The sequence below is a fragment of the Podarcis tiliguerta genome (assembly GCF_965153285.1).
Source record: "Podarcis tiliguerta genome assembly, chromosome: 1".
NCBI classification, from domain to species: Eukaryota; Metazoa; Chordata; class Lepidosauria; order Squamata; family Lacertidae; genus Podarcis; species Podarcis tiliguerta.
Genome location: NC_139534.1, coordinates 3,556,356 through 3,571,908, shown reverse-complemented (window position 1 = coordinate 3,571,908; position 15,553 = coordinate 3,556,356). Strand labels below are relative to the sequence as shown.

General features: G+C 42.1%; 1 protein-coding gene across 10 annotated transcripts in view; it reads right to left on the bottom strand.

Moving 5' to 3' along the window:
• The window catches only part of HDAC4 (histone deacetylase 4), a 123,351-nt gene that overhangs the window by 68,347 nt on the left and 39,451 nt on the right, over nt 1–15,553 (bottom strand). For 6 of the 10 annotated variants that reach the window (XM_083401021.1, XM_083401022.1, XM_083401024.1 and 3 more), the window contains exons 4-5: nt 6,489–6,733; nt 4,699–4,849 (exon numbers count right to left, since the gene is read on the bottom strand). In XM_083401021.1, the coding sequence (XP_083257147.1) occupies nt 4,699–4,849; nt 6,489–6,733 (396 nt within the window). Of the gene's footprint in view, nt 1–4,698; nt 4,850–6,488; nt 6,734–7,861; nt 7,940–15,553 lie in introns of all 10 variants that reach the window. The other 4 variants (XM_083401020.1, XM_083401016.1, XM_083401019.1 and 1 more) reach the window with 1 other exon arrangement.

The following is a 15,553-nucleotide window of genomic DNA, read 5'->3' as shown; positions in this document are numbered from 1 at the left end:
CAATTACAACTGATGTTTGGAAATGTAAATTTAATCAGAGATTTATCTTTTTCCCATGAAGGGAGGTGCAGCTGAATAGGATTTTACGCACAAAATTATGCCTAAACTAAAGCACTTGTAGAAGCTTTTCCAGCCGCTCTGAATTAAAACCATTTAAGAACAGAAGTGTTGTACATACTCAGGGGTTTTTTTTTAAGTTACATCTGCAGGCAAAGGTTGAAGATGAATGGCTCATGTACAGAAACTGTCTAGGAAAACCTTCCAAATAAGGATCTTTGTTCACTATATCTGCATAAATATTTCCATTCACAGTCAATCATCTGTTTTGTCAAACAGAAAATCTGGCATCTAAGAAAGTTACATGTTTTCAAAGTCTAGAATTACATTTCTAGCAGCATAATTTCTCATCACTATTTACTTCACAAGATACCAGTCCATCAATGCACAGACAAATTCTTGTGCAGTGAGACTTCAGAAGAGCAACATATTGAAACTTTACAGTCTTGCCATCAGCAAGACTCTTTTCAGTCTCTGGGTCCTGACTTTATGTAGCTTCAATTCTAATGTGGAATAGCAACTTTCCACATTATTTATTATTAAATTTGTATACTGCCTTATACCTACAGGATAAAATCACAATATAAAAACACAAAATACATAATCAAAATAGAAACAGAAACAACCGATATTCAAAAGTACTGCAGGGAACAAGAATGGGACTTATATATGACATGAACTGAAAGTCTGCTGAGTATTTTTAGGTAGCTTTGATGGAAGTTCAACCACCATTATTATTAGTAGTAGTGCTTTGTAGTTGTTGTTGTTGTTAAACAGGTTTTCTAGAGGCTTTGTCCAAATTTGCAGTTGTGCATATTGTTGTGCTCCAATTCCAATTTCACAAAGTCATTCCAGAAAGATACAATGGCTCGTAGAACTGATAGGCTGATAGGACATTGAAGTCAAAGAGATTCAGAGCTGCCCTTCCATTGTCAGTCTTTTGAAGCAGACATCCCATCACAGTGCGGAAGGCAGCCCACAAACCAGACCAGAACATCAACTGAAATATTTCAAACCATCTGGTAGCTACCAAGATCACCTGGAGCAAAAGATGGTTCTTCATGAACAGCCTCGTGGGCATCTTCTTTCAACACAGCCGGAACTACTCCTTCCTTTTTTTCTTGTCACATGACTAACAAGCTATTTACTTATTCTTTTTACAATAAATATGTTTCAATATTTTCACTTCCAACCCTACCTGCTCTTTCGCACCTTAATTCTAAAAAGGAGTAGCTTATTAATTATGTGTGTACTCTCTGTATATACCTTTAAATGGATAGCTGGTTACAATGGGGAAATGGAAGCTCTCTTAAGCTACGAAACCTAAGATGAATTCTTGTTATACCTCTAGTCACTGACCTAAGTGCTTTTATAAACAAAGATCTCATTCATGAAGCCACAGATAACTGTTTATGTCCATAAAATCTGTCTTCTTAGCATACCCAATAATGCAAATGCCTGTTTCTAGGCTGCCCTTGAAGCTGACCCAGAAACTCCAGCGGGAGGCTCCTTACAGGGTCCTTGCCGTGGGATCATTCATCCAGTGCTTTACCAACTGCACTGGCTCCCAGTGGAGTACAGGGTCAGGTTTAAGGTGCTGGTTTTGACCTTTCAAGCCCTATGTGGCCTAGGACCCATGTACCTATGGGACCGCATCTCCTGGTATGCCCTGCGGAGGACCTTAAGGTCCACAAATGACAACATTTTGGAGGTCCCAGGTTGCAAGGTGGTTAGATTGGTCTCAACTAGGGCCAGGGCCTTTTCAGTACTGGCCCCGACGTGGTGGAACACTCTGTCACAAGAGACTAGGGCCTTGCGGGACTTGACATCTTTCCGCAGGGCCTGCAAGACAGAGCTGTTCCGCCTGACCTTTGGTTTGGACTCAGTCTGACCCTTATGTTTCCCTCCCCTTATGGTCTTGATTTATCGACTATTTTAAAATGAGGATGCATTTTAAATTGCATTTTAATCTGTATTTTAAATTTGTTTTCCCCCCCTTTCTTTTCCCCCTATTATGTTTTTACTGTGGTTTTATTGGTGTTAGCCGCCTGAGCCTGGCTCTGGCCGGGGAGGGCGAGGTATAAATAAAATTTATGTTTATTTTATTATTATCATCATCATCATCATCATCATTATTTCTAGGCATGTGAGAAACACCAGGGCTACTGCTGCCTACTGCGCTGAAATAATCATCATTTGTGAAATGGCAATGATTACCACTAGTGTGCGTGTTGAATGTGACAAGTACAATAAACCTAGGAAGTGAAGACATCTCAGAGGCAGGTGACTGTGTGCAGAGAGTGCAAGGTCACTAACAAAATCTATACTATATATTGGGTCTCCAATTCCAGAAAACATTTCATATATTTATGCACCGCCTGCTTTCTTTGGCACTCAAAGGGACATACATAGATCCCTTAGATCTAATTATCTTTACATAGTACCATTCTGATAATTTTTAGATGGGCATCAGCATTTTCTTTCCCCATAAGAGACTCTTGCTTCAAAAGGAGAAGAATGATGGAAAGGACACAGATGTAAATCAAAGCAGAAGAGTTTAGTATATAATCCAGCTAACAGATGACTCACAGATAAGGAAGAATGTGTAAATAGAGGGTTGTCTTGCAGATACAACAATGAATTTCCCCCCACTTTATTTGAACTCTTGAATTAAGGCTTCTTAAAAAGCAGGCTTTTGATCCTAAAAGCAATGCTTTATGTAACAAGTTCAGCTTTCCCCCCTTCAGATCCTGTTCCTTCACCCACTCAACTATTTCTATAATTAATCTTGAAAGAAACTTGAGAAATTGGAAGAAAAGCCTCCTTGTTTTCAAACAATGAGTGATGTTGAGAAGGATACCCTACAGGATTTAGCCACCAATCCTAGTGTAATCATTAAAGGAGCAAATAAGGCAGGTGTAGAAGTAACTGTGAATAAGAATGGACGGGTCAGTCTAATTCCAGTCTGCACCTATTTCACATGAGTTCACCCTTAAGTCCATTCTGTACCATTTCCATGTTAAACTGCAAATTTTGTGTGGCTGGGTGTGTTAATCTGGACAAAAATTGTTTCCAAATATATATTTAATTCCTTTTTTAAAAAAAGGATTGTCTCTTAAAATGCACATTGTAAACATATTTGATATGTCCTTTGACCCAAGAATACCAACGGGAACATTCAGAAAGTGCATTGGTTCATATTGGAATTCATGAAGATCAAATTCCCTAAGTATGAATAGCAAGATGAAAATACAGGCTAAACTTTCTATGCTGAAAGAGCCACATAAAATTAGAATGACTCTTAAAGGAAGAATATTGGAGCACATATTTTCTGAGATAGTTCCTTGCAACATGGAAATACTATGGATATACCTCGTCAAGTCTCTCATGGATGCAGCCCACGTGTACAGTACCAAGGGATTGCTAAAGGATTCAAAAGTACTCTTTTTCTCCCCACTACACCCGCCTGCATACACTCATGGGAAAGCAGGTACTATGCAAGGACATTATGGTGACCAAGAAATTTGGGCACAGCTGCAGTATTCCTATCCAGCCCTCGGTGCTGCTCTTGACAAAAATGCAAGTTAATTGAGCTTTAAGCCTGAGTTACTTGGATTAAGCAGAAGGGGGGAGAGAGTCTGCCATCAGGGAGGGGCAGCAGCAGAGACCTGGCCTCCCAGCAACAGTGTCTCTACTGCAGGGGTCGGTAACCTAAGGCCCATAGGCTACAAGCGGCCCAAGGGGGTCATTTAAACAGCCTATGGACACACACCCCCGCTGCCACCCGCTCGGTCGGCTCCCGTGCACTGCACTAAACCGGCGCAGAGCAGAGCAGGGACCACCTTCCGCGATGCTGGTCGGCTTCCCATTGGCTGCAGGAAGCTCCAATGGGAAGCTGTGCACGCCTCCTCCACACTGGAAATACCATTTATGCATGCGTGCGCACACACACTCCAGCCCACCAGTCTGCGGGACCGTGAACCGGCCCAAGCCACAAAAACTTTGCCGACCCCTACTCTACTGCATACTGAGGGAGGCTGGCAGCAAGGTCCAACAGAGCTACTCCCACCAGTGCCCTAGCCATGTCCAGGCCTTACTGCTGTCCTGCCCCATCCTAGTATGAGGTAGCAATGCTGGCCGCTCCAGGTATGCATAAACCTCACAATCCCCATAACAGCCGCATGCACACAGATACACTCGTATGATGGCAGAAGGGAGCATTGCTCATAACGCAACAATTCATTTATACAAATGTAAAAAATCACCATCTCATTTTGTAAGTAAGTGGACAAATATTCACAAAACAGGTGGTCTGTAAGAACAGAAACTTCACATGGACAAGTATTCTTTGGATAAATTAGGACATCAACCCTAAAAAGGAAATCTTCCAAATGTGATCTCCATTAACATTTACAATGTTATATTCACTTCTTTAAATGCCTTTCTTTCTCTCTTTAGGTTTAAAGCATAGTAGAGGTCAACATAAAAGACAGGATGAGCTCTACTCAGAGAAAAACACCTGAATTACTTAAACATTGCAATTTACAGTAATCTTCACAGTAACCTGATCAAAATTGCCTTCCTCATTATTCATGTACCACTAGAAGCATCACTGAGATCATCTGTCCCGCTGTCACTTACTTTCTTTTCCTTTCTCCTTGTTTTTAAGTTGCTGCAGCTTCTGTTCTCTATGCTGCTTCTCTAACTCTTGTTCCTGCCGGTGCTTTTCCAACTTTCTCTGGTGTTCCAAGAGCTCCTGCTGATGTTTCATTGCCAGAATCTCCTGTTGCTGCTGTTGGGCAAAAAAAAAAAAAGAGGTGTGTGTAAAGTAAATGCACACAATCTTTGCCCTTTCGGTCACAATCTTTGCCCTTTAAAGTTGCCATCTCCTAAGCAGCAGTCAGAATAAAACTGTTAAAAGTGAGAAAATAACATTCCAATTCCACACAAGGAAACAGAGGCGGCAGCATAGCAATAATTTTGAGTTTTGCAATTGTGCACTAGATCAGGGGTAAAAAACCTTTCTGGTCTGGTAGACCATATATTTATTGTCACACAAACCCTGCGGGTCAACTTTGACAGTTGGGCAGAACAACTCACCTGTCAATCACCCAGTATCATAATGACATCAAGTGATTAATATGTGTCAAAGTTCTTTGCCAGGTGCTTGGGAAGAGCTGTGCAAGAGGGCTTTGCATGCACTGCCCTTTTAGATCACGCCTGCCATTGCCTGCCCCACAGAGCACAGAGCAGCCCAGAGCAGCAGCTCAGCCAAAGCTTGGCTTAATGTGTTGTCTGAGCTCAGAACAGCAGTTAAGATTTCTCCTTTTTCACCACAATCTGTAACAATAGGACAAAGCTTGGCTACAGATAGTAAGGAAGAGGTTCCTTAACGAAGTTCAGAGAACACGTTAAATCACACCTTGGCTTAGCTGTTGTCCACACTGGATATAAACTCCTCAAGTGAACCAGCACATTCCAACTGTCATGATAAGTCACATTCCAGCTGACTGTTACATGTGAAACAGGTCTATGACTAGAACTGTAAGAGGGATTGATTGATTGATTGATGACAATTTATATGCCACTTAATTATCGTTGGCTCTAAGGGGTTACTGGTAATTCAATACAATAAAGATTAAAAACAGTTAAAAAATAAAATCAGAACTGAGTTAAAATGCTTGCTGGGGGTTTTTTGAGTAAAAAATTAAAAGTGCCGGTGTTAGGTGCTGGCAACAGTCTGTTCCCAACTCAAAGCATCACTCCTGGAGTTCACCAGATTTTAACAGTGGAAATAACTACAAACTACAACCGTACATAATTTTGTGAACTGCCAACAAGGATCAAGGACTGTTAGTGTTTTGACTAGCAGTGTACAGAAAATCAACAAAAGATACTCTTGTCTTTTGTTTGGTTTTAAATACACACATACATGGCCATTACATGAGAGATACAATGACCCAATTCACACATAACCATAAACTATAAGCCATGGCTTCCTGTGAACATGCAGGGTGCTGGTGTATGCTGCTCATTCACACACACCCATCTCCTCCTCCGTGTCATGCAGAGAACAAACAACCAGAGTTTGTTCTTGGTTTGCTGCTTGTGTTGAATTTGTAGAGAAACAAACCACAAGTTCACGCATAAAGCTAAGCCAGTGCTCAGGTCTGTATCCTTCCCGCATGACACAGGGAGGAGAGTGGTGGGAGTGAAGGAGCAGCAGACATGAGCCCACAGGAAGCTCATGGGAAGCCATGGCTCATCTTAGGCTATGGTTTGCCACTGATCCAATATATACCTAGGTGCACATGTTATGTTTCTTTCCTTCTAGAGCATCTAAAGTGATTATATAAAGACAACTGTTTAACACACATCAACCACTGCTTGGGAGACTTTGTTCCAACTCAAACTGAATTCTCGCCACTCACCTTTATGTGTTCATGTAGTTGAGCTTCATGCTGACGAGAGAGCTGTTCATGTTGTCTCTGAAATTCTGCTATGAGGATCTGTCTCTGGATCTGTTGCTTTTGTTTGAGGGCCAACAATTCCTGTTGAAGCTGCTGCTCACGTAATGTAGGTTCTGCAACTGGCATAGAGAACTGATGGTCCAAACGGAGATCCATAGGGACTACAGATGGTGCCACTTGCAAAGGTAGTGTTGTGGTCACATCAACTGCAAAACCCCAAAGGCACGGTTAGCTCATCTCCAATTATTATTACGATTTTTACGCAGTATTTATTAGGGGTTTTTTTATCCCACTTGTCCTTCCAAATGACCCAAGGGCAGTCTTACATAATCTATGTTAGAAATAGAAAATCTGAACAATTAAAATATACTTCCAAATCGTCAAAAATAATTTCAAAGCTGCTAAAACTGTCTGACACAGGTCACCACCCTTCAAGCAATACTCACTGGCAGTGGTACCAGCAGCGACTCCCCTACCAATCACAAGGCCTGCAGCGGCTGGTATTAGGGGAGGCAGTTTTTAAAGTACTTGGATCCCAAATGGTTTAGGGCCTTTACACCAGTACCAACATATTGATTTTGGCCCAGTTGCTCACTAGCAGTCAATGCAGTGCTTGTAAAACCAGTGGCCCAAGATCCCACTGTGCTACCCCGCTTACAAACCTGACAACTACATTCTGCACTAGCTACAACTTCAAGACAGTCTTCAAGGGTAGTCCACATAGAATGCATTGCAATAGTCCAAACAGGGAGTCACCAAAAAATGGACTGCTGAGCCCAGGCTCTCTCTGTCTCAGAACAACTCTAGTTCCTGTGTGAGTGCCTGGAGGATGGATGGTAGCTAACTGATTGAGGTTGAATACTGACAAGACAGAAGAATTGTTTTTGGGGGGCGGGCAGGTGTGGGAGACTCCCTGGTCCTGAATTGGGCAACTGTGCCACTGAAGGACCAGGTGCAAAGCCTGGGAGTCATTTTGGACTCACAGCTGTCCATGGAGGTGCAGGTCAATTCTGTGTCCAGGGCAGTGGTCTACCAGCTCCATCTGGTACCCAGGCTGAGACTGTACCTGCCCGCAGGCTGTCTAGCCGGTGCATGCTCTGCTTATCTCCCGCTTGGACTACTGCAACACGCTCTATGTGGGGCTACTTTTGAAGGTGACCTGGAAACTACAATTAATGCAGAATGCGGCAGCTAGACTGGTGACTGGGAGTGGCCACTGACACCATATAACACCAGTCTTGAAAGACCTACATTGGCTCCCAGTACATTTCCGAGCACAATTCAAAGTGTTGATGCTGACCTTTCAAGCCCTAAACGGCCTCAGCCCAGTATACCTGAAGGAGTGTCTCCATCCACATCATTCATCACGAACAATGAGGTCCAATGCCAAGGGCCATCTGGCGGTTCCCTCGCTGCGAGAAGCGAAGTTAGAGGGAATCAGACAGAGGGCCTTCTCGGTAGTGGCACCCACCCTGTGGAACACCCTCCCATCAGATGTCAAGGAAATAAACAACAAGACATCTGAAGGCAGCCCTGTTTAGGGAAGTTTTTAATGTTTGAAGTTTTATTCTATTTTTAATGTTCTGTTTAAAGCCCCCCCCCCAGAGTGGCTGGGGAAACCCAGCCAGATAGGCGGGGTAGAAATAATAAGTAAAATTATTATTATTATTATTATTATTATTATTATTATTATTATAGCTGGTAAGGCAGGCAAAGACAGATGCCAGCATCCGTATCACTAAGGCCACTTAGATTTATAACATCATATTTGGATCAAAATATAATTCCAATAGCCACAGCTGTCCTTAAAATCTAACTCTGATCAGCCACATGAACAATGGCAAGGATGATGGGCGTTGCAGTTCAAAAACAACTGAATGTTAACTACCCTTCCTCAAGTCACTTAACCACAAAGAACCATTTAAGTTAGTAAGTTTAAAACAAAAACACTTTCGGAAGCTATTTTGGTGCTACCATATTTCAGTTATAAAGAATGAGAAAAGCAGAATATATTAGTCTTTCCTTCCTACAATGACTAGTAACTTACAATTTAACAAAAGCTCTCATGATAACTTCAATATATAACTATACAGATATTTTGAAAATATGCAGATTAAATGTGAATGAATTGATCATTTAGAAGGTAGATAATAAAATTATGATGCTATTTAATTAATTTACAAGCCTTCCTTTGGGAGCCTTGTATATACCGTATTTTTTACTGATGTTAGCTGTTTTAGGAAACAATATTTGTCTGAAAAGCAGGATGTAAATAAATAAATAAGAACTGATTTGCAACAAGACAATGGACAGAAAGAAGTTTTGATTCCTGACATCTCTACCCCCAAGTCAGCGCTAGTCAAGAAGCAGGATGCACAAGAAACAAGAAGTTGGACATGTCTGCATATAAGGATCTGAAATATTTTATTTTTATTATTTATTGAATTTATATGCCGCCCTATACCCGGAGGTCTCAGGGTGGTCCACAAAACAGCACAAAAGAGCCACATTTTAAAAGGGTATAGGATGTCAATCAAATCAACCAAAGACCTGCTTAAAAAGAAACATTTTTGCCTGGTGCTTAAAGGTGTATGATGAAGGCACCAGGCGAACTTCCCTGGGGAGAGAATTCCACAGACAGGGAGCCACTGCAGAGAAGGCCCGTTCTTGTGTTGCCACCCTCCGGACCTTTCAAGGAGGGACACAAAGGAGGGCCTCAGAAGATGATCTCAGGGTCTGGGTAGGTTCATATGGAAATAGGAGATCCTTGAAGTATTGCGGTCCTGAGCCATTTAAGGCTTTACAGGTCAAAACCAGCACTTTGAATTGGGCCCGGAAACTAACTGGTAGCCACTGCAGTTGGACCAGGATTGGTGTAATATGCTCAAACCGTCTTCCTCCGGTGAGCAACCTGGCTGCTGAATTCTCCACCAGCTGAAATTTCCAAACCATCTTCAGAGGCAGCCCTAGGTATAACGCATTGCAGTATTCTAAACCTGAGGCTACCAGAGCGTAGACGCAGTTAGGCTATCCATGTCCAGAAAGGGACATAGGTGGGCCACCAGCCGAAGCTGATGGAAGGCACTCCGGGCCACTGAGGCCATCTGAGCCTCGAGCGACAGCAAAGGATCCAGGAGGACCCCCAGGCTACGAACCTGCTCCTTCAGAGGAAGTGTAACCCCATCCAGAGCAGGCGACCTCCCAGCCATTTTTCTTGAAGCTTATATCTACTTTATTCTGGGTTGTTTTATATGATGTTTAATGAACTGAAGTGAAATGAATAATAATAATAATAATAATAATAATAATAATAATAATAATTCTTTAAATATATTATTTCTTTAAAATACAGAAATGAAATCATAGAATCATAGAGCTCAAAGAGACCCACGAGTCATCTTGTCCATGGGTAGGCAAACTAAGGCCCAGGGGCCGGATACGGCCCAACTGCCTTCTCAATCCAGCCTGCAGACAGTCTGGGAATCAGCATGTTTTTACATGAGTAGAATGTGTGCTTTTATTTAAAATGCATCTCTGGGTTATTTGTGGGGCATAGAAATTCATTCATTTCCCCCCCCCCCCAAATATAGTCCAGCGCACCACATGGTCTGAGGGACGGTGGACCGGCTGAAAAAGGTTGCTGACCCCTGTATTTGAAGATGGCTATCATATCTCCTCTCGGTCTCCTCTTTTCCAAGCTAAACATACCCAGCTCCTTCAACTGTTCCTCATAAGGCTTGGTTTCCAGACCCTTGATTCCTCCTCTGCACACATTCCAGCTTGTCAACATCCTTCTGAGATTGTGGTGCTCAGAATTGGACACCATATTCCAGGTGTGGTCTGACCAAGGCAGAAGAGAGTGGGACTATTACTTCCCTTGATCTGGACACTAGACTTCGGTTGACACAGCCTAGAATAGCAGTGACTTCTTTTGCTGCTGCATCACACTGTTGACTCATGATAAGCTTGTGGTCTACCAAGGCCTCTAGATCCTTTTCACATGTACTGCTAGTAAGCCAGGTGTCCCCCATCCTATATTTGTGCATCTGGTTCTTCCTGCCTAAGTGCAGAACCTTACATTTGTCCCTATTGAAATTCATTTTGTTTAGCTTGGGCGCCGTTCTCCAATCTGTTGAAGTCATTTTGAATTCTGATTCTGTCTTCTACTGAATAAGCTACCCCTCCCAGTTTGGTGTCATCTGCATTTGATGAGCATCCTCTAAATTCCTTCATCCAAGTAATTTATAAAGACATTGAACAACAACGGGGCCAGGACAGAAGCTTGTGGCACCCCACATGTCACTTTTTCCTAGGATTATGAGGGACCACTAATGACCACTCTTTGGGTTTGGTCCACCAACCAGCTAGAAATCCACCTTACAGTTACCTCATTTAACTCACATTTTACCAGCTTCCTTGCAAGATTATCATGGGGGACTTTGTCAAAAGCCTTACTGAAATCAAGATACACTATGCCCACACCATTCCCCTGATTCACCAGGCTTGTTACTCAGTCCAAAAACAAAAAAAAGAGATCAGACTGGTTTGTCATGACTTATTTTTGAGAAATCTATGCTGGGTCTTAATAATCACGAGGTCTGGTTAATATCTGATTTTCAACATTGTGATATATCACCATCTAAACATCACAATATTTTGATATATCATGATATCTGAAATAAGGCTGAAGCGATATAGAAGTGAATGTGGGAATGTCCTGGCAACTGCTAAAACCTATCAGTCTAATTCTAAAACTGAAAAAATTTTACTTACTCTTAACATATTGTTACAACTGCTATGTTACAGTACTACTGTACCGATAAAGTTTAAATTATCACATTTTCTCTAAAATTTAAGCTGTAAAATTTAATCAGTAACATAGATATCAAAGGTAAGGTGAGAGAATGTTCCCTAAAAAATTAATTACATTACAAAAGAAGTAAAAGGCCAATTCAGTGTCACTTTTAGTTATTCAAGTATAATTCACTATTGAGTATAAAAGGTAAAAGGATAGCCAAAAATTTCTTTGCAAGCACCTTCAACTTTGGGAAGGATGCCGCATTTTCCATATCAGAGAGCATTCATCAATGTCCTCTGTTGGCCATATAGTCTGTGGGTTGCTTCTGCCCCAAAAGAAAGGCACATACAAAAAACACAGGGGGGTCCCCCCTTTTATTCTGAGACGACTTGCAAGCCAACTTGGTATCCCTCCCCCTTGCAGCAGCATAGTGCAAGCAACTCAGAAGGGAAAGAGAGAGAGAGAGAGAGCACAGCTAAAAAAGAAGTTCCTTGGAAGGGCAGTGCCACAGAGAGAGAAGCTCACCACTGGAGCAAGGAAGGGAAAGGGTTAACACAGAGGAGGCCGGGGAGACGCTAGAGATGGTTTCTGAAAGATCTGTTTCTCCATCAGGCTGCAGTTTTTGCTCAACCTTTTGTAGCTATTTGTAGCAATAACCTGTTCTCAAAGAGGCAGCAGTTATTTGCAGCAGCCTGTTCTCAAAGAGACAGAGATTTTTAGAGGGTCATCTTTTCTCAACCTGTAGCTATTTGTAGCAATGGCAGGGAGAGCTGACCAGTTCTCAAAGAGGCAGAATTTTTTACAGGCAGCTGTTTTTGCTCAGCCTATTGTAGCTACAGTCATACCTCGGGATGAATACGCTTCATGCTAGGCAAATTCGGGTTGCGCTCCGCAACGACCCAGAAGTAACAGAGCGCGTTACTTCCGGGTTTTGCCACGCGCATGCGCAGAAGTGCCGAAACGTGACCCGCGCATGCGCAGACACGGGTTATGTTCGCTTCAGGATGCAAACGGGGCTCCGGAACGGATCCCATTCGCATCCCGAGGTACCACTGTATTTCTAGTGATGGTGGGGAGAGCTAACCTGTTCTCAAAGACTTGGTGATTTTTGCAGCAGCCAGCTGGCAGGGAAGAGCTGACTAAGGGAGTGTTAGCAAGGGCTGACTGTGGAATTATCTGTTCTGGGACCTTTCCTGGTACTGAGGTCAAGTTCACCTGTCGGTAGTTACCTGGGTCTTCATTTCCCCCCTTTTTGAAGATGGGGACATTTGCTCACCTCCAGTCTGCAGGGGCCTCACCTGTTCTCCAAGAATTCTCAAAGATCATAGACAAAGGCTCCGAAATTACATCTGCAAGCTCCTTTAGAACCCTTGGAGGCAGCTCTTCAGGCCCTGGAGATTTGAATTCATTTAAAGTAGCCTGGTGTTCCCTTGCCGCCTCTTTTCCTATCTTGGGCTGCAGCTCCCTCCTTACATCATTTATTCTGTTATCACCAGGCTGTGCATCACCTTTCTTTTGGGTGAAGACAAAGGCAAAGTAGATGTTGAGTAGTTCCGCTTTCTCTTTGTCACTCAACAGCATTTCTCCATCTTTTCCACACAGAGGACCGACCACTCACTTGTTCTTTCTCTTCCTTCGGACACAGCCAAAGAACCTTTTTTATTATTATTTTCAACCTCTCTTGCAAGCCTGAGCTCATTCTGAGCTTTCGCCAGTCTGACTTTCCCCCTGCAACTGTTGGCTACTTGTGTATACTCCTCCTTTGTGATTTCCCCTTTCTTCCATTTCTTATACATGCCCTTCTTAACTCTCAGCTCCTCTGTAAAGCTCCTTTTACGGCCACACCGGTTTCCTTAGAAACAGTAGCACCTCGGCTTACATTACCCTCGGGTAACGTAAACTTCGGGTTGCAAAAGCGTTAAACCCAGAAGCGTTTCGCCGCATGCGCATGTGCAGAAGCGGTCCTTCCAGTTGTGGAAACCTCGGGATCCAACTGAAGCTCTGGAATGGATCCCGTCTGCAACTGGAGGTACCACTGTACACTTAAAAACTATATAACCAGAGTACCGGAGGGCGCCCCATGCTCCGGAACTCCCCCCGGGCGCGCAAGGCTTGCGGATAGCTTCCTGAAGCCTGGAAAGCGAGAGGGGTCGGTGCGCACCGATGCCTCTCTCTCTCTAGGCTTCAGCAAAAGCCTGCATTCGCCCCATAGGACGCACACACATTTCCCCTTCATTTTTGAAGGGGAAAAAGTGCGTCCTATAGGGCGAAAAATACGGTATTTTATCATGGCCCCAGCCCACTGAGGAGAATGAGAGTCCATATCCTATTGATTTCACTTGGACTCACCCTTGACTCACCTTCTCTAGATTAGAGCCCAGAAGTGCCACGAAAGCTCCCCAATTTGAAAGCAGATGTGTAGGTTCATTCAACATGAAACTGCATTTTGTCATTTCTGAATTTCTATACTGATATAAAGAATCAGCAACTCAATGCTTCTCCATTAGCAAGCACCTCAAATTTGCCCTGTAGAATGAGCTTTATTACACTGTGGCAGAGCCACTTCTGAAGAAAACCTACACATTTTACCTATTTAGTTGCTACAAATAATATCTACCTCAAATGCCTTCAGTATTAGACAAGCACGCCAGCTGCAGAGCTCATCAACATCATTCCCATTCATTGTATTCACAGACTGGTGCGTCAAACATGACTCATACTACTTCAGTCACAAAAAACTATCAGACATGCCACAACTTCCAAACAGAAGCAATGAGTGCCTCTGACCCACAGTACTCTTCGGGAAACAATAAAACCTTCTCTACTTAATGAACATGTCAGCCAAACAGAAAAAGCCTGTATTGTCATGAATATTTTATGGCGAACTAGAAAATTGCTTTTAACAGCTATGTCTTCACAACATATTAGTATGATCAGATTCATGACGTGCACAAAAAAGTATACAAAGACTATATTCAGAGTTTTAATGAGAAATGCCAAAGGCACAAATTAGGTTTAAATTATGAATAGGTTGTATTCTTGAAGTCCAGTCTTTTCAACACCACAAAAGAATATCATACAGATTTTCAATGATTATGCTACTTTTTATTATAGATAGATCACGGTCTTAGTTATCATTTTAACACATGTATACTGAGAAATTAATTTTTTCCAAAGATTGCCTATGTAAAAAACGAACCTCCAAGACATTTAACTTATAACTATAAAGTGTAAAATGAAAATGTATTTTTAGTGAATTTGTTTTACACACACACACAGTTCACTCTGACAATGTTCATACATTTTTAAATCTAAAGTTTTAAAATTATGGTCAAATAAAATATATTCCATCATACCTGCAACCCACTGTCTGCAAATAAGTATGCGTGTGTGAATTCACGATATATATTTTCCACCCTTAAAAAGGTGCTTAAAAAACACATTAAAATCCCCGCCAAAGAAATCAAGGCAACACTTGCAGATGCTCTGCTTGGGCAAAGGGGCTTTTAAAATCCACCTTCCAAACAGCAGCCTCTAGACAAGCCTCCTCCCAATAACACCCTCTTAGCTAGCAACCCATAAAGTACAGGGGACGCTTGCTGGAAGGAAACTTTGTCCTCAGTCTCTATGCGAGTTAAAGTGCTTTCTCCTTGCTAATGGTGGCAACACATGAAAGATTCAGCACTCCACTGCCCCACAGTTAACTCAATACACAATACTGTATGTGAGGAACACAACTATCTAACCAACATTTTGAATTTATTGCTATTTTAGTCTACCAGAAACCTAGTCTCTGAACTTGAACCCACCAACATAGTTTCTCACGTTATTTCCAGTGTGTATCAATGTGCAATGATCATCTTGAGTATCTTAAACTATTTCAGACACTAAAATCCTTGCACAAGAACTCAACATATATTTTACAAGTCCTTCAGAATTTTAGATCAAGTTAATGGCTGCCAAACAATATTTTCATCTGAGAAAAATGTAGCATGTGATTTGGGTATGCCCAACGTATATCAAATGGAAATTATAATAAATTCAAAGGAACATTCAAACAAATGCTGTTAATTCTCAAGAATATATTAGCACAAAGCCACTTAAACAGACTAGCAATTCACTTAGAGGATGAACCCCCCAGAATCCATTTAAAAATTATCTCTAAAATTGTTCACTGCGCATCATTTTTCTTCTGCTCAATATTTGTCACAAATACATGCTTAACAGT